The sequence below is a fragment of the Marmota monax genome, unplaced genomic scaffold (genome assembly GCF_021218885.2).
Source record: "Marmota monax isolate L192 unplaced genomic scaffold, Marmota_monax_Labrador192_F-V1.1 WCK01_AAM20220418_F8-fsc00006, whole genome shotgun sequence".
Taxonomy (NCBI): domain Eukaryota; kingdom Metazoa; phylum Chordata; class Mammalia; order Rodentia; family Sciuridae; genus Marmota; species Marmota monax.
This window is the reverse complement of record NW_026693712.1, coordinates 20,298,729-20,318,879: the sequence shown is the minus strand read 5'-3', so window position 1 is coordinate 20,318,879 and position 20,151 is coordinate 20,298,729. Positions and strand designations below refer to the sequence as shown.

The following is a 20,151-nucleotide window of genomic DNA, read 5'->3' as shown; positions in this document are numbered from 1 at the left end:
CCCTTCCTTGCCACAGTTGGCCAGTCAGTGCTGAAAGATGTGAGCAAAGTGAAGAAGCTCAAGCAGTCTGGAGAGCCCTTTCTACAGGATGGGTCATGCATCAATGTGGCACCTCACCTGCACAAATGTCGTGAGTGCCGCCTGGAGCGGTATCGAAAGTTTAAAGAACAGGAACAAGATGATTCTACTGTAGCCTGCCGCTTCTTTCACTTCCGGAGGTACCTAAATTCCTCTCCTTGCTGTCATTCCCAGTTTTCACTAGTGCCATATAATTCCCACTCTTTCTCTAAATCTATAAATTTGTCTTTCTCAGTTTTCCATAACCCCTATGCTCACAGGGTGTATGCTGAGGCTTTGTTGTAGTAATTACTTAGTTGTTGGAAAATTATCCGTGGGTTGGTCCTTGCAGGATTGAAGTGGAGCAGTTTTAGCTGCTGCCATGTGCTATTCCTACTAAGCTGTTCCTAAGTTGGGTTCCATTTGAAACCAGTGGTATAAGCAGAAGAACTTCATTTTATTTTGGGAATCTGCCTGACCACTTCTTCTTCTTCAGTGCTAGGGTGACTTGAGTCACTTAAGAGAAGTAAGATTAGGAGATGATGTGAAGCACATTTCTTTTTATTTTCTCTCTCTCTCTCTTTTTTTTTTTTGAGATGAGTTTTTACTATGTTGCCCAGGCTATCCCTGAACCTGTAGGCTCAAACAATCCTCCTGCCTCCGCCTCCTGAGTGCTAGGACTATAGGTGCATGTTACCCACTTGGCTCAATGGAGTATTTTTAAAATAGAGATAACTAATGAAAACAGCAATATCTAATCACTTTTCCTCTTCCTCTATGAGAAACTTAGGATCTGTCAAGGCTGATTTTGTTTTGTTTTTGTTTATTTGGCAATACTGGGGATTTAACCTGGGGGATGTGGAGCTACATCCCCAGTCTCTTTTTGTTTTTTGTTTTGAGACAGGGTCTTGCTAAGTTGTTGAGGCTGGCCTAAACCCATGATCCTCTAACCTCAGCCTCCCGCGTCATTGGGATTACAGGCATGCACCACCATGCCCAGCTAAGAATCTTTCATTTTTAAAATTAAAAAATCCAAATGGCTGCTGGGCACAGTGGTACACGCCTATAATCCCAATGGCTCGGGAGGCTAAGACAGGAGGATCGCGAGTTCAAAGCCAGCTTCAGCAAAAGTGAGGCACTAAGGCTCAGTGAGACCCTGTCTCTAAATAAAAAAAAGAAAAGCTGCTGATCAGGGCTTGAGGTGTAGCTCAGTGGTAAAACATTTGCCTAGATGAGAAAAATGTGGGAGGACCTGGGGTTTGATCCCCAGCACCACCAAAAAATAAAATAAAATAAATAAAGGCTTATTGGTGTGGATGACCTTATTTGGCAAATATTTATTGAGCATTTAATATGTGCCAGTCATTATTCTGAACATTAAGGATTCAGTAGTGAACAAAACATTACATTCTGGTCTCAGAAAGTTTAGGGAGGAATTAAAGAAGCAGACAGACAATAAGAGGAAAAATAAATTAAGTAAATATTATGTCAATTAGTAACTTGAGAAAAATAAAGACGGGAAAGAGGATTGAAATTTCGGTAAGCTAGAGAGGCTACTATTTTAAACCAGGTGATCTGAGAAAGAGCAGGTTAAGGAATGACCTATTAGAGGTGAAAGAATAAAGCCACACAGTTGTTATTCAGGAGACAAGTATTCCAGACAAGTGCTGCCATTCTGAGACTGGAATATTCTTGATACATCCATAGAACTAGTATAGCTAAAATAGAGTAAGCAAGGGGAGTAATAGAGTTGAGATCAAAGAATTAATGATGAGTCTAGACTTAATAGGGCTACTCTAAGGGCCTTGATTTTTACTGTAAATAAGATGTTATTCAAAAAAACAAAAAAGAAGTCATTAGAGGTTTTGAGCTGATGAGTAACACTGATTAATGTCACTTTAAGTTGGGCATGGTGGTGCACATTATAATAATAGCTACTTGGGAGGCTGAGGCAGGAGGATCACAAGTTCAACTTGGACAACTTGCTGAGACCCTGTCTCAAAACAGATAATAAAGGACTAGGGTTGTAGCTCAGTGGTAATACGCTCCTGGTTTCAATTCCCAATTACCACCCACTGCTTTGACTACCTTTGTGGGAATAGACTATATATGAGGGCAAGGGGAGAAGCACAGAGAAGTTGAGAGACTATTGAAGGCAGAGTACTCAGAATTACCTGATAGGCTAAATTTGAAATTTGAAAGAATTTCCAGCTGGAGAGATTGAAATAACAGTTGGATCTACACCTTTAGAGTTAAGGGAAGAGATTCAACCTGGAGATACAAATTTAGATATCACCAGGGATTTAAAGCCCATAGTCTAATTTGAGACCTCAGGAGTCAGCATGTAGATAAAGACCAGAAGCAGGGCTAGGGTTGTAGCTTAGTGGTAGAGATCTCGCCTAGCATGCACAAGGCACTGGGTTTGATCCTCAGCACCACATAAATGTAAAATAAAGATATTGTGTCCATCTAAAAATTAAAAATAAAAAAAGAGTCTTAGGACCAGAAGCATTCTGAGAACTGAGCTCTGGCATTCTCCAGAAATGGGAAGTATTAAAAGGAATTAGTAAAGGGGACTGAGAAAAGACAGCCACTGAGGACAGAAAAACAGGAAGGTCGGGTGCAGTGGTACATGCCTATAATCCTAGCGACTCAAGAGGCTGAGGCAGAAGGATTTCAAGTTTGAAACCAACCTCAACAACTTAGGCCCTAGGCAACTCAGGGAGACCTGTCTCAAAATTAAAATTTTTAAAAAGGGCTGGGTATGTGGCTCAGTGGTTAAGTTCCCCTGGGTTCAATCCCTGGTACAAAAGAGGGAGAGAAAGAGTAAGACAACTGAAGAAAGCACTTCCAGAAAGGAATAAGGAACTATGTCAAATGCTGGCAGGTTGTGTAAGGAAAGGACTGAAAGTGACCTTTTGATAGCAAGATGAAATGACCTTGTCAAAAGTAGTTTTGGTAGTTTGGTAGGCAGAATGTCTTATTGTACTGGATTAGGGAAAACATAAAGGAAAGGAAATGGTAGCAGACTTGAAGGAAACTTGGGTCTAACAAGCCAAAAAAAATGGAGGAGGATGTGAGGTTGAGAGTATTTTTGTAATGGTTATTGTAGCACGTTTAAATGCTGATTTTGTAGAGCATTAATAAATGATAATTGGAACCAGGCTTGGTGGTGCATGCTTGCAAGCCCAGTGGCTCGGGAGGCTGAGACAGGAGGATTGTAGGTTCAAAGCCATCCTGTACAACAGCGTAAGACCCTGTATCTAAATAAAATACAAAATAGGGCTGTGGATATGATTCAGTGTTCAAGTGCCCCAGAAAAAAAAAAAAAGATTGGTAGAGAAAAAGCTAGATGATATAGAAAAGAGGGAAATTAGTGGAGGAGTGCCTTTGGGTTGGGGAAAAGGGACGGGTGTAGGTGAAGATATTAACTTTCAAATGGACCTCATTCAGAGCAGGAGATCAAATGAAGAACATGGGCCCATTTGCAGGAGAGTATCCACACTTTGGAATGTGTGGGATGGGAGCTTGTGAACAATCTCTTCTGGCTTGTACCAGTAGAACAGGAAGTGAGGTTCTCACAGGGAATGTAATTTCAGAAGTATGAAAAGAAGGAGAGTATGAAAATAGGCATCTAGGAGAGAGAATCCTCCTGAGGTAGGTATACAGGAATTTTATTTATTTATTTTTTTTAGTTTTATTTTTTGTGGTACTGTAGATCAAACCCAGGGCCTCACACATGGTAGATAAGTACCCTACCACTAAGCTACATCCCCAGCCCTATACATGAGTTTAAAATGTGATGATGATATTTTATTTTTTTCTAGTCACATTCAGTGGCATGGGTGCAGTTGTAGAACAGGGAGACAGAAAAACTGATAAAACTGGTGACAGCTTTTTAAAGAATCAATACCTGCTAAGTGTTAAGCCTTCGTATTAGCTGAGAACATGTGCAGTTAGCCCTCCATATCTACTGGTTTCACATCCACAGATTTAACTAACTGTAGATTGAAAACATATTTAAGATTACAACTGTGCGTGTATTAAACATGTAAACACTCTTTTCTTTGTTAATTATTTCTTAATATAGTATAAAAATTATTTACATAGTGTTTACATTATATTAAGTATTGTAAGTGATCTAGAGATGACTTAAAGTATATGGGAGGACATACATAGATTTTATGCAAGTACTATACCATTTAAACAACCACAGGTTTTGGTAGCTGGGGCAGGGCAGGGATGTGGCCTGAAAGCAAACCTCCTTGGATCCCAAGGACAACGGTATTTGACTGTCTTCTTTTTTCAGGTTGATCTTCACTCGAAAAGGGGTGCTTCGTGTGGAGGGGTTTCTAAGCCCTCAGCAAAGTGACCCTGATGCCATGAACTTGTGGATTCCTTCTTCCTCCCTAGCAGAAGGGATAGACCTAGAGACCTCAAAATACATTCTGGCCAATGTTGGGGACCAGTTCTGTCAGCTTGTAATGTCTGAGAAGGAGGCCATGATGATGGTGGAGCCACATCGTAAGACATTCTCTTGCTTGTTTCCAGATACTTTTCATTGTAAACTGTTTTCTTTCACTTAAAGGAGGGTTAAAGTGGAAGATGGCATTTTTCTGTGAATGAATTAAGACCAATAAGTTTTCTTTTTGTAGTAACTATAGCTGAGGCCTTAACTATATCCAGCAGACTTTATTTTTTCAAGTCTTTGACAATTAACCAAAAAAAACTTACCAAAATAATTTTATCATTTTATAATCCTACCAGCAATGTATAGAGGTTCCTTCCCTGCCTGTCATTTTTTGTTACACAGGTGCCATAAGACACATTTGAATCCCCAATTTTATTTTTATTTTTTTTATTTCAAGACAGCACCTTGCTACATTGCTTAGGGCCTTGCTAAGTTGCTGAGGCTGGCCTCAAACTTGTAATCCTCTTCCCTCAGCCTCCCATATTACTGGGATTACAGGCATGTACTGCCATGCCCAGCTGGTTTATCCTGAATATTTTTAGTTTGCTTTAAACATATTTGTATTAATAAGTAATACTCTGGTTTGTGAATAAATGAGGTGGACCACCTACCATATTTATACCTAGAACCCACATAATTATTAAGACATTTATAGTAGTTCCATATCTATAAGTTACTATACACTATCCCCAGACCAGGAAAGACTATACATGAAATCATGTCCTAAATTTCAAGAGACAAATCTTACTTAAAGCTTTCCCCAGGTTAAAATTTTATAGTGTCTTAAGTGACAACATGTAGCATTAACACCAGGCTATCATAACCTGGTATTACCACAGACCTTTGAAATGTTAGACATTCCTCATATATTTTTTTCTCCTCTTAAAATTATAGAAGCACAAACTTCATCCGAGCACAGTGGCACATGCCTGTAATCCCAGCAGCTTGGGTAGCTGAGGGGCAAGGAGGATCACAAGTTCAAGCCAGCCTCAGCAACGGCAAGGTGCTAAGAAAATCAGTGAGACCCTGTCTCTAAATAAAATACAAAAAATTAGGGCTGAGGGTGTGGCTCAGTAGTCAAGTACCCCTGAGTTCCATCCCCAGTACTCCCTTCAAAAAAGAAAGAAACACAAACTTCATGAATATTTGAGTTTTATTACTAGACAGAATGGTTTGAATGGGGATCAGCGAATCAGGGTCTTTTGCTAGTGATTAGGATTATCAGTGCCAACATTATTACTTTTTCTCTTTCCACCAGAGAAAGTTGCATGGAAGCGAGCTGTGCGTGGTGTGCGGGAGATGTGTGATGTATGTGAAACAACTCTTTTCAACATCCATTGGGTTTGTCGCAAATGTGGATTTGGGGTCTGCCTTGACTGCTACCGGCTCAGGAAAAGCCGTCCACGGAGTGGTAAGCAAATATTGTCTGATAAAATTCTAAAGGGAACCTTTATGTATCAGTTGAGTTGTGAAACTTGGAAATTGAAGGAGTAATCAGCTTGTACTGCTTAGTTCCATTTGTCTTTGTTGTAAGACCTTAAAATTTCCAATGCTCAGTTTATCTGGGAAGGCTAAAAAAAAAGCCAGGAAGGATCATTCCTCATCTTTCCTTGTTCTGTTTGGTTTTAAAAATATCTTTATTGAAGTATAATTCACACCATAAAATTTACCCTTTTAAAATGTATAATTAAATGATTTAAATCATAAGATTGTGCAACCATCACCATTAATTCCATTTAATATCTTTTAGGAGTCCATTCACCATTCCTACCTCCCCCGGCCTTGGCTACCACTAATTTAATTTCTATCTGAAGGTTTGCCTATTCTGGTCATATCATGTAAATGGAATCATAAAATATTTGATCTTTTGTGACTGGCCTATTAGCATAATGCTTTAAAGTTTCATCCATTTGTAGTTCTTCAGTCTTTTTTCTTTTTCAGTACTCAGGACTGAACTCAGAGCCCATGAGTGCTAGTCAAGAGTTGTACTACTGAGCTACATCTCCAGCCCTTAATTTTTTTTTTTTTTTGTAAATTTTTTTTATAGTAGTGGACACAATACTTTAATTTTATTTTTATGTGGTGCTGAGGATCGAACCCAGTGCCTCACATGTGCGAGGTGAGCGATATACCAACTGAGTTATAACCCCAGCCCCTTAATTCTTTTTTTGTATTGCCAAGCAGTATTCCATTGTATCAATATAGTACTATATTTTTTCTATCAACTGATGTACATGTGGGTTGTTTTCACTTTTGGCTGCTATGCATAGTGCCACTGTAAACATTTGTATATAAGTTTTTGTGTGGACATATGAGTTGTCTTGGTTATACACCTAAAAGTGGAATGACTGGGTCATAGGATAACTATACATTTAACCTTTTGAGTACCTGGACATGGTGGCACACACCTATAAGCCCAGCTACTTGGGAGCAGAAGTTGGTAGATCTCATTTTGAGGCCAGCCTAAGCAACATAGCAAAACCACCTCTCAAAAAATAATAATTGGCCAAGTATATTGGCACATGTCTGTAATATTAGTAACTCAGGAGTCAGAGACAGGAGAATTGCAAGTTCAAAGCCAGCCTCAGCAACTTAGGCCCTAAGCAACTCAGTGAGACCCTGTCTCTAAATAAAATGAATAAAATAAAAATTGCTGGGATGTTGTTCAGTGATTAAGCACCCTAGCTCCAATCTCTGGTACCAAATTGAAAAAAAGAAAAGAAAACAGGATAACATAGATAAATCAGTTTCAAATATTGAGCATTAGGCAGTGTGGGACTATGATACCTGAGAGAAGGGGAGAATCGGTGGTTCCTGCAATTGTCCTAGCTTAGTACCTAGGGCCATTTTCCAGGCTGTAACCCTGGAAAGGGAACTAAAACAGAATCTGGCAACCTCACTACATTGAGACAGAGGTCAGAGTCTGAGAAGAATAAGCGTAGGACTGAAGAGAAGGGAGCTGCAGAGAGAACATGAGGAATCTACAGAGGTCCCTTCAATTTTTTGTCATATACTGATCTGCACATGCATGAGATGAAACTCCTCAAGGCCTAAGAATGAACTTTTAGTAAACAACTGAGTAATTTGTAGACCTTACAATTTGCATTCCCATCAACCAGAGTTAAGGAGATACTTGGTAGAGTCCAAAAGAATAACACCTTAATACTGGACTTAATATAGCGCCAGAATGAAAACTTCTCTGGACCTGCCATAGGAAAGTGTAAAACAAGCCTCAGAAGAATCAAACTGACATGCAAGTTACTTAACTACACTAGATTAAAGCCCAACATCTCTTTTTAAGAGATTACAATAAAATCAGTGCCCAGAAACATAAAAGTCACAAATTCTTTATTTAGTTTTAATTATCAGATTTGTAAAACCTGGGCATAGTGATACGTGATTGTAATCCCAGCTATGGCAGGAGGATCACAAGTTTGGGACTAGTTGGACAACTTAGCTAGACCCTGTCTCAAATTAAAAAAAAAAAAAAAAAAAAATTAAAAGGATTTGGGTTGTAGCTCAATGGTACTGGTGGGGAGAATTCATATAATTCAAAAGAAGTCAAGAAAAATGAAACTAAAATAAACTGTAACAAATAGAAAACAGCTTTATAGGAAACCTACTTTAAATGTGAAGACACAGTTTAAAAGTAAAAAAGACGGAAAATTATATCCATGGCTAACATGACTTTAAAGAAGTTAACTGTGAGTATCAGACAAGGTACACTTTAAAGCAAATAAATATTAGTAAGTATAATGTAGGTCATTTCATAATAATAAAGGAAGAGCAAATAAATATTAGTAGGTATAATGTAGAAATCAGTTCATTGACAAGAAAATAACAGAGCTGGGGTTGTAGCTCGGTGAAATTAGACAACATGCTGTAAATAACCCGTAGGTCAAAAAACAAATCACAAGAGAAATTAGAAAATGTTTGAAATGAATGAAAATAAGAACATCCACATTGTGGTATGCAGCTAATGCGGGGAATTTTATCACTAAACGCCTATATTAGAAATGTCTCATTTGCCTAAAGAAACTAGAAAAAATGAAAATATGCAGTTTACCAGTATTAAGAATGAGATGATGAGGGCTAGGGTTGTGGCTCAGTGGTAGAGTGCTCGCATGCACAAGGCACCCGGTTCGATCCTCAGCACCACATAAATGTAAAATAAAGATATTGTATCCACCTAAAGCTTAAGAATAAATATTTTAAAAAAATATGAGATGACCTCACCACTAATCAATCAGACATTAGAAAGGATAATGAATAAAATTATGAACTTTATGTCAATAGACTTGATAAGAAATATAACAAATTCCATGAAAGATACAAACCATCTGAATTCTCTTAAGAAGAAATAGATTACCTGAATAACCTTATTTTAAGCAGTTGAGGCTACTCACCTGTATTTTAAGAAATTAAGGCTATTGGGGCTGGGGTTGTGGCTCAGTGGCAGAGAGCTTACCTAGCATGTGTGAGGCACTGGGTTCAATTCTCAGCACAGCGTATCAATAAATAAAAAATAAAAATAATAAAAGTCCATTGACAACTAAAAAAATATTTTAAAAAAAGGAAATTAAGGCTGAAAGTTCAAGGTCAAGCTGGGCAACTTAGGCCCTGTGAAACTTAGTGAGACCCTATCTTTTTTTTTTTTAATATTTATTTCTTTTAGTTGTACACAATGCCTTTATTTTTATTCATTTATTTTTATGTGGTGCTGAGGATCGAACCCAGGGCCTCACACATGCCAGGCAAGCGCTCTACTGCTGAGCCACAACCCCAGCCCCAAGACCCTATCTTAAAATAAAAAATAAAAAGGGGTGGTGAATGTAGCTCAGTAATAAAGCACCCCTGGGCTCAATCCCAAGAGAGAGAAAAGAGGAAATACATTACCTGAATAAACTTATTTTAAGAAGTTGAAGCTACTTAGGAGGCTGAAACAGAAGGATTGCCAAGTTCGAGGCCAGCCTGAGCAACCTAGCAAGACCCTGTCTCAAAAATAAAATGGGTCCCTAGGTTCAGTCCCAAGTAGTGAGTAAGGGAGGACAAATGAATTTGTAGTTTAAAAAAACTTCCAATGAAGCCAGGCGTGGTGGCACATGCCTATAATGCCAGCGTTGAGGGAGGCTGAGACAGGAGGATCACAAGTTCAGAGCCAGCTCCAGTAACAGCGAGGTGCTAAACTAAACTCAATGAGACACCCTGTCTCTAAATAAAATACAAAATAAGGCTGGGATATGGCTCCGGGGTTGAGTGCCCCTGAATTCAATCCCTGGTACCCACCCCCACCAAAAAAAAAAAAAAAAATAACTTCCAATGAAGAAAACTTATGGCCCAGATGGTTTTACTGGTAAGTTATAACAAACATTTCAGAAGGAAAATACTATCAATTGTACTCACACTCTTTCAGAAAATAGGAGAAAACACTAACTCATTTTATGATGTTAGCATTACAACACATTAATACCACAACCAGATGAAGATATAACAAGCAAGGAAACTTAGAGCCCCCAATATCTCTCATGAGTATATATTTAACAGTTAAAAATCAATCAATGCAATTTATTATCAGTAAACACTAAACATAATTATTTCAAGAAATGCAGGAAAAAAACATTTCTCAAGATTCTCAACAAACAGCAGTGGTCATGGCCAAGTGGTTAAAGTGATGGACTAGATTCTCAACAAATTAGGTCATGTATTCTCAAATGGTGAGAATTGGTTCTTTCAGGAGAAGGGGAATCTAAGAAGTTACAGGTTGACTAACCCTAATTCAATACCCTTGAGACAAAAATGTTTCCAATTTTAGATATTTTTAAAAAACATTTTGTAGTGTTTACCATAGACCTTACAGATTGAACATTCCTAATCTGAAAATCTTGAATCTGAGAGCTGGGAATATGTGGTAGATCCTCGCGTAGTATGCATAAAGTCCTGGATTTGATTCCCAGCATTGAAAAAAAAAAGAAAGAAAAAAAACCTCTGAAAGTCCAAGAAATTTTGAGCACACATAAAGTTTCAGATATGGTTGCTTAACATGTATGACAATGGTTCATGCCTGTCCAGAGGACCACAGTACATAAGCAGACATATTGTATATGTGGTATTAAAATCGTAGGATGGCAAGCACAGTTTAAAAAAAAAAAAAAAAAAAGCTTAAAGGGGCTGGGGATGTGGCTCAAGCGGTAGTGTGCTCGCCTGGCATGCGTGCGGCCCGGGTTCGATCCTCAGCACCACATACAAAGATGTTGTGTCCGCTGAAAACTAAAAATAAATAAATAAATATTTAAAAAAAAAAAAGCTTAAAAATGTTCTTTGAAAGGATGATAAAGTTAGAAAAACACTCCAGTGTCAGTAGGAGCATCATACATAATTGGAAAGACTGGAAAGCAAGGATGTCCACTTTCAGAACTCCTTGTCGTCATCATTGTGCTGGAATGATTAGTATAAAGAAATAAAAGACATAAGATTGGAAAAAAGTAAAATGATTAATCTCACATGGAATGATTATGCAGAAAATCCTAAGAAATGTATAGAAAAGTCAACCTACAGAAATCTGTTTATCTTATTTCTATGTGATGGCAGTCAACATTTAGAAATTGAAATTTAAATCAATATCACTTAGAATAGCATCAAAACATGAAGTGAGCTGAGCACTGTGGTGCACACCTGTAATCCCAGCGACTCAGGAAGCTGAAACTGGAGGATCCCAAGTTCAAAGCCAGATTCTGCAACTTAGCAAGACCCTGTCTCTAAATAAAATATAAAAAGGTCTGGGGATGTGGCTCAGTGGTTAAGCACCTCTAGGTTCAATCCCTGGTACAAAAAAAAAAAAAACAAACAAACATGAAATGGGGCTGGGGTTGAGGCTGAGTGGTACAATGCTTGCCTGAGGCCAATCTCCAGCACCACACACAAAAAAAAAAAAACACCTTAGGGATAAATGTAGCATATCCATAGAAGACATAGAATACCTAAGTAAATGGAGATATGTACTATATTCATGTACAGATTGAATACAAAGATGTCAGTTCTTCTAAAATAATGTATAATTGAAAACAATTCAAAATCAAAAACCCAGTGGGTGTTTTTGTAGAAATTGATAAACTGATTCTAAAATTTATGTGATGGAGAATGATATTGGCTAAATTATATTGAGTGCATGTACAAATTATACACAATGAATCTCACCATTGTGTATAATTATAATGTACTAATAAAAATATGGGAAAGAAATGACACATAAATAAATAAGTAAAGTTTAAGTGAAATGCCATAGGGCATGGAATGGTGGTCCACACCTTTAATCCCAGTGACTCGAGGCTGAAGCAGGAGAATCACAACTTCAAAGCCAGCCTGGGTAACTTGTGGGACCCTGCCTCAAAAAATAAAAAGGGTTGGGGATGTAGCTCAGTGGTAAAATGCCCGTGGGTTCAATCCCCAGTACTGCCTAAAATTGTATGTGAAATGCAAAACCTAGAATAACCCAAACAAAAAAAGAAAAAACAGAGTTGAAGGATTGTCCTGTGCTTCATTCCAAGACTTGCCATAATGCTGTAAGTAATCATTATAAAAAATACTGTAAGTGGACTATAGTCCTAAATTTAAAGATTAAGGTGAAGAAAGTATTTGTGTTCTTGAGTTAGACAAATATTTCTCAGGACATGAAAAGCAAAAAAAAAAGAAAAAATTTAATATCAAATTTTAAAACTTGTTCTTCAGGGGCTGGGGCAGTAGCTCAGTGGTAGAGTGCTCACCAGGCATGCATGAGGCACTGGGTTCGATCCTCAGCCCTACATAAAAATAAACAAAATAAAGGCATTCTGTCCATCTACAGCTAAATATATATATATAAAAGTTGACTTTAAAAAAAAAAACTTGATCTTCAGAAGACACTGTTAAGGAAATTAAATGAGACCACAGACTGGGAAAAAATATTTATCAATCATATTCACTAAAGAATTTTGTCTGTAATACCTAAAGACCTCTCACAGCACAATAACAAGACAACCAAGTTTTAAAATGAGCAAAAGATCCAAAAAGGAAGATCAAGGGGGCTGGTGGTATTGGTGGAGTGCTTGCCTAGTATGCACAAGACCCTGGGTTCAATCCCTAGCACCACACACAAAAAAAATCAACCCCACAGTAGTAGCTCACACCTGCAAATTCCAGCTACTTAGAAGGCTGAGGCAGAGTATGATGAGTTCGAGGTCAACCTAGGCAATCATATGATCTAGCTTCACTCTCTTAGGTTGTTAACAAAAGAAATGAAAACATGCCTATACAAAGACTTGTACATGCATGTCTATAACCACTTATCTCATTATAGCTTGGAAGCAATTCAAAAGTCTACTAAATGATAAATAGATAAGGAAATTGTTATATATCTATACTTTAGAATACCACCCAAAGAGAATGAAGAGCTAAGGATATAGCTCAGTGGTAGAGTGCTTGCTCAGCATATTCAAGGCCCTGGGTTCAACTTAAAAAAAAAAAAAAAGAATTACTGGTACAAACAATACAGAAATACAGATGAATCTCAAAAGTGTATGCTGAGTAAAACCCAACACAAGTGACTACATCCTGTGTGCTTCCATTCATATGAAATTCTAATAATATAAAACTTTAGTATTAAAAAGTGGATCAGTGAGGGGCTGAGGTTGTGGCTCAGTGGCAGAGCACTTGCCTTGCACATGTGAGGCACTGGGTTCAATCCTCAGCACCACATAAAAATAAATAAGCAAAATAAAGATATTGTGTCCACTTATAACTAAAAAAAAAAAAAACTGGATCAGTGGCCAGGTGCAGTGGCACACTCCTATAATCCCATTGGCTTGGGAGGCTGAGGCAGGAGGATTAGGAGTTCAAAGCCAGCCCCAGAAACTTAGCAAGACCTTAAACAACTTAGTGAGACCCTGTCACTAAATAAAATACAAAATAGGGCTGAGGATGTGGCTCAGTGGCTTGAGTTCCCCTGAGTTCAATTCCCCATACCCACGCCCCCGCCCCCCCCAAAAAAAATAAAAAGGTAGGAAGGAAAATGGATCAGTAGAAGCTAAAATTCAACAAAGAGTATTAGCTCAAGATATAGGATAAAAGTGTTCTGTATCATGATTGTGACAGAGTTTGTACAACTGAATGAATGTTTGTTGAAACTCATTGAGGCACACATTTTAAATTGTTGGTTTATTTTATATAAATTATATCAGAGTAAAGCAGGTGTTTTTAAAGTTAGCTGTTACCTTCTTTCACCATGAGAAAATTTACCTTTAAGTTTTTGAAGCTTTGTCTCACTAAGAGGGATCCATCTTGTGAGCCTAATAAAATAAATGAAATCATTCGTTTCTGTTTCAGAGACAGAGGAGATGGGTGATGAAGAGGTTTTCTCCTGGTTAAAGTGTGCAAAGGGACAGTCACATGAACCAGAGAATCTCATGCCCACACAGATCATCCCTGGCACAGGTAAGGAAATTTCTTTTTATCTTTTTTTTTTCCCTAACATGCATAAGGCCCTGGGTTCGAATACAAGCAATGGGAAAAAAAAAAAAAAAGAGGTACATTGTTGGGTTTTGTTTTTGGTACCAGGCATTGAACCCTGGGGCACTTAACCACTGAGCCACATCCCCAGCCCTTTTTATATTTTTTATAAAGACAGTGTCTTGGGCTGGGGATGTGGCTCAAGCGGTAGCGCGCTTGCCTGGCATGCGTGCGGCCCGGGTTCGATCCTCAGCACCACATACAAACAAAGATGTTGTGCCCCCCGATAACTAAAAATAAATAAATAAATAAATAAATATTAAAAAAAAAAGACAGTGTCTTGCTGGTTTGCTGAATCTGGCCTCAAACTTGGAATCCTCCTGCCTCTGCCTAGTGTTTTTTGCTTTTTTGGTGTTTGGGGGTTTTCTTTCTTTGTTTTTTGTGCTACTGAAGATTGAACCTAGGGGCACTTTACCACTGAGCTACATCCTACACCCCCCAGCCCTTTTTTATTTTTCATTTTGAGACAGAGTCTCCCTGAGTTGTCCAAGCAGGCCTTAAATTTGGATCTTCTTGGCTTAGCTTCCCTAGTAACTAGGATTACAGCTTATGCCACCATTCCTGTCTGGGAAAAAAAAGTGTTTTTAATTGAAATATTTACATTCCATAAAATTTGGTGAAATGGTTTATCTTAGTTTGAGGGTTTTGGTTGTTTTTTTATTTTATTTGTTTTTTAAGCCTAAACTGAGCCTACTGGCACATATCATTAATCCCAACAACTCTGTAGGCTGAGGCAGGAGAATTGCAAGTTCAAGGCCAGACTTAGCAACTTAGAGAGACCCTATCTCAAAATTTAAAAAAAAAGGGGGGGGGGGGCTGGGCATATAGCTCAGTTGGTAGAATGCTTGCCTCTCATGCACAAGGCCCTGGGTTCAATCCCTAGCACCACAAAAAAAAAAAAAAAGCTTCACCAGATTTCTCAGAATTTGAATCTTTAGATATATATATAGTGCATGCAGCAACTGCATATTCTGTACTGTCTTTCTGGTCATAAGACATAGCTCACTGGGTTTCTAGCTATCATTTCACATTCCTATGGTTGGCTGGACTAGAATGAAAAAGCCAGTCCCTAGGGTTCCAGAAAGACCTCTGGTTTTAGGCTTATAATAATCCAGCTGAAGGTAATCAAACCCCTTGAACCCTTGAGGAAGGTGGCTAGCTTAATAGTAAGAACAAATGATGATATTTATGTCACAAATCCAGTTTACTGCAGTGATTCCTCCAGAAGTTCTGTATCCCCAGCTTTCACATTTCCATTAACATACATGTATTGGAGTTCTGACTTTGCCAAACCACTGCCCATCTACTCCTTTACTTAAGGAAGCTTTAGGGGGTATCTCCATTGTTTTCAATTAAGGGCTTCCTGGGTACAGTGGTAGGATGTCTGTTCCCTACTGGTTTTAGCATGGTTATACATGTGCTTATGTAAAATTTACATTGATCTATTTTTTCTTCACCTTTTTTTATTTATTTTTTAGGGGAGCCGGAGATTGAATTCAGGGGTACTCAACCACTAAGCCACATCTCCAGCCCTATTCTGTATTTTATTTAGAAACAAGGTCTCACTGAGTTGCTTAGTGCCTCAGCCTCCTGAGCCACTAAGATTACAGGCATGCACCACCACGTCAGGCTCTTCACCTTTTTTTAAAAGTATAATTTGCGGGCTAGGGACATAGCTCAGTTGGTATAGAGTGCTTGCCTTGCATGCACAAGGCCCTGGGTTTAATCCCCAGCACCACACAAAAATAATAATAATAATAATAATTACAATAAAGTGTACAATTCAGAATGTTTGTACTCTAGATCATTAAGGATTATACCCCTCAAGATCTTCTGAAGGAAATCTTGTTAATTCTTTTTTTTTTTTTTTAATAATATTCCCTTTTAATGATTTTTTTTTTTTTAGAGAGAGAGAGAGAGAGAGAATTTTAATATTTATTTTTTAGTTTTCGTCGGACACAACATCTTTGTTTGTATGTGGTGCTGAGGATCGAACCCGGGCCGCACACATGCCAGGCAAGCACGCTACCGCTTGAGCCACATCCCCAGCCCCTTGTTAATTCTTAATAGAGGAGAGAGAGAGTGTGGCTCAGTGGTTAAGAATTTTTGGGCTAGATATGTGAGTTGAAGTCTTAGTACTTCCTTTTACTAACTTTATGTACTTGAGCAAATGATCTAACTTCTTTTAGTTTCAATTCATCATCAAAAATTAAGGATAAATGCAGTTAACACATTGAAATGTGGTAAGGATAAAGGGAAATAATATAAAGAACGTTCTTAGCAAAATATGTCTCACATACAAGTGTTCCAATATTAATTATTATATTTTTTCCAAGCTCTTTACAATATTGGAGACATGGTACATGCTGCCCGGGGCAAGTGGGGAATTAAAGCAAACTGCCCTTGTATCAGTCGGCAAAACAAATCTGTGTTGAGACCTGCTGTCACCAATGGGATGTCACAGGTAAAGTGGTATGTGTGGTATAACTAAGTGAAATTTCAGTTCTTATTGCCAGTAAATGCCCCATTTTCAACAGTGTTTTTCCAGGCCTTTACAAGGTTTCTGAGGAATTAGGGAATGGGGAAACCTTTCTAGAGAGCCCAAAAAATTTACTGAAGGGATTTTTAAGGTGTGGTTTCTTTTCATTCATCTTTAAACCAGTTCTTGGTTGATAATTGCATGGAGAGTCTCTGTATCTTGTCAAGGTCTTTTTGTGGGTGAAAACTACAGAAAAGGTTTTTAGGAATACTTGTGGTTTTTTCAGTCCTGTCTGAGAAGGTACATCGTCCTATTAATGGGTTCATCTTAGGTACAGAGGACAGAAATTTGAAGAGTTGGATTGGTTCTACCCTCAAAGCAATCGTAATCCTCCAGAGAGGTAGTGATTTTTCTCACTGCCCTCTCAGAGACGGGCCATTCTGGTTTGATGGTGACTATGTTGAACAAGCAGTTGTTTTTTAAAAAAGAACCTGCAGCTTACTGTTTACAATTTGAAGTCTTTCTCGGAATACCATGTTTGTTTGATAAGAGGCACAGGGATGGATGCTAAGAGATCTAGAGATATATTTTTAGCCAGGTTCATATATCAGAGCAAATAATTTGGAAAATTCAGTAATGTAATAGAGTGATAACATTTATTAAGCATTTATGTGTGCCAGAACTATGCTAAGCCCTTTCCATATGCTATCTCATTTAACCCCCAGAAGAACTTAATGAGTTTTAATCACCAATATGTCATTGGGGAAATTATTTCAGGCATGCTAAATCTTTATTTTAGATTATAAACTTTAAGTCTTATCCCTGTATTTTCCATAGAACCTAGCACAGTTTCTAGTGCATAGTACAACTCAATAAATATACGTCAAATTAAAAAATTGGTGAAATAACAGTTTATGGGACAGTTTCAAATTATTCTTCCAGACCTATTTATTGTCAGCAGCCATTACTAGTCATGTTTAATTTTCTCTACCTAAACCAACCACTTTAACCACACTTTTAACAAGTACTTTTAACTTTCCATGCTTTAGCTTCCCAGCATAAACCCTAGTGCCTCTTCTGGAAACGAAACTACCTTCTCAGGTGGAGGAGGAACTGCAACAGTCACAGCACCAGAGACTGACCATGTTTCCAAACCTGAGGGCACTGACATCAGATCTGAAGAGCCCCTGAAGGGAGACAGTTCAGCATCAAATAGCAATAGTGAGCTAAAAGCCATCAGGCCCCCATGCCCTGACACGGCTCCTCCCTCCTCTGCCCTGCATTGGTTGGCAGATTTAGCAACTCAGAAGGCTAAAGAAGAAACAAAAGGTGAGATGAACACCTTTTGCCCTTCCTATGGGAGGAACCTGAAGGTTTTTCTGGGATTCTTCAGACTCACACATTATCATACACATTAATGAAACATGCGTCTTGCTTTCTCTGGCTAATCACACAAATGAGGGAATCTCTTTTCAATTTCTTTCTAGAAATAGACCTTTTCTAAAGACATATACCCGGGCCCGCCTTCAGGCCTCCCTAGTGAGAATTGATGCAAAGTTTTTTGTTGTTGTTTCCTGGGTTTTTTTTGTTTGTTTGTTTTGGGGTTTTTTTAGTTGTCAATAGGCCTTTATTTTATTTATTTATATGTGGTGCTAAGAATCGAACCCAGTGCCTCACACATGCTAGGCAAGTGGTCTACCACTAAGCCACAACTCTAGCCCAAAGCAAAGTTTTAGCAAGCTTCCCAGAAGTTCTGTTTTTCAGCCCAAAACACCAATAATCTCCATTTTATATATATGTGTGTGTGTGTATGTATGTGTATATATGTATGTATATGTATTTTAATAAATATAAATATATATATATTTTTTAGTTTTTAATGGACCTTTATTTTATTCATTTATTTATATGTGGTGCTGAGAATCCAACCCAGTGCCTCACACGTGCTAAGCAAGCACTCTGCTGCTGAGCCACAACCCCAGCCCCAACAATCGCCATTTTTTTTTTTAAGTTGTAGATGGACACCGTATCTTTATTCATTTGTTTTTATATGGTGCTTAGGATCAAACCCAGTGCCTCACACATGCGAGACAAGCACTCTACCACCTAGCTATAACCCCAGTCCAACAATCTCCATTTTTAACAGGGACTCCAGATGATTCCAATACCCGTGTTCTGGTGACCCACCTGAGTAGCTTGCTCTCTCTCTCTTTTTTTTTTTGGTGGAGGTGTTGGTGGTTAAGTTTTGAAACCAGAGCCTCATGCATGCTGGGCAGTCACTTTACCATTGAGCTATATCCCTGTCCCCTGGAAACCCACTTGAAAAACAGTTTTAGAAAATGAGGGTTAAGAGAGGTGGATGGAAACAAAAGTAATCCAAATCTGGAAAAGAAAGGAAGAAATAGGAGAGTTTCTCTTTGGCCCTGAGATCTCCCATATTCATAGCTTGTCAGGTTTGGTCCCAACAAACCTTACACAGTTGTCAGGTAAAAGAGAGCATCTTTTGTCCCTTCCGCTTGGCTGATTTTTAGGAGTCAGTTGTCTGATGGGTATTTCTTGCTGTGCCTAAAGCTATTACTGGTTATGTTCTTACAGAAGCAGGGTCCCTGAGATCGGTGCTCAATAAAGAATCTCATTCACCCTTTGGGCTGGACTCTTTCAACTCTACTGCAAAGGTCTCTCCGTTGACTCCAAAGCTTTTTAACAGTCTGTTACTGGGTCCCACTGCCTCCAACAACAAAACTGAAGGCTCCAGCCTTCGAGACCTCCTTCACTCTGGACCCGGAAAACTTCCTCAAACCCCCTTGGATTCAGGCATACCCTTCCCCCCAGTCTTCTCAACATCCTCATCGGTAAGTGTCCTCTCTACAATTCTAGGCTTTGCTGCTTTTCTATGAAAGAACCATCAAAGATCTGATAATTAGGTTAGAGGTCATGTGGGTGATTTGTGTTCTCTATATTGTCAAGCTGACAACATATCTCTTTTAAGTTTTAGGGTGTTTGAGATCCGTTTAAGTAGTGAACCTTTTGTACCATGTTAGGAAGTTAGTAAAATTAAGACATTAAAATATTTTAGTCATCAGTGGAAAAGTCAATACATTGATCCATTTGATTTTCTTTCAGACTTTTTTTGTGTGTGTGTGGTGCTGGCAACCAAACTCGGGCTCTTATGCATGCAGGGCAAGCACTCTAACAGCTGAGCTATATTTGCAGCCCCTCAGACATTAATTTTTTTTAACTTAGCCAATACATTTATAATGTTACTATCTTGGATATCTTATAGATATCCTTAAACCTTTAACACATCTAAAACGAACTCTTGATCTTCTGCCAATATACTTACACTTCTTTAGTATCCCTTTCTTGGTTAGTAGCATCTCTATCCTTTCAATTACTTGTCCCCAAAATCTTGGAATCATTTGGTACTTTCCTCTCATATATTTATTTTTGGTACTGGGGTTTTAACCCAGGGGCGCTTAACCACTGAGCTACATCCCAAGCCCTTTTTATTTTATTTTTTTATTTTGAGGCAGGGTCTTGTTAAGTTGCTTAAGGACTTGCTAGTTTGTTAGGCTGGCTTTGAATTTGCTAGTCTTCTGCCTCA

The 20,151-nt window shown here is 38.4% G+C and overlaps 1 protein-coding gene across 2 annotated transcripts in view; it reads left to right on the top strand.

Moving 5' to 3' along the window:
* Kdm3b (lysine demethylase 3B) overlaps window positions 1-20,151 on the top strand; it is a 77,574-nt gene that overhangs the window by 38,892 nt on the left and 18,531 nt on the right. For both annotated transcript variants that reach the window (XM_046459980.2, XM_046459979.2), the window contains 7 exons: window positions 17-218; window positions 4,367-4,581; window positions 5,787-5,939; window positions 13,886-13,993; window positions 16,405-16,532; window positions 17,597-17,876; window positions 19,143-19,399. In XM_046459980.2, coding sequence (XP_046315936.1) covers window positions 17-218; window positions 4,367-4,581; window positions 5,787-5,939; window positions 13,886-13,993; window positions 16,405-16,532; window positions 17,597-17,876; window positions 19,143-19,399 — 1,343 coding nt within the window. The remainder of the gene's footprint in view (window positions 1-16; window positions 219-4,366; window positions 4,582-5,786; window positions 5,940-13,885; window positions 13,994-16,404; window positions 16,533-17,596; window positions 17,877-19,142; window positions 19,400-20,151) is intronic.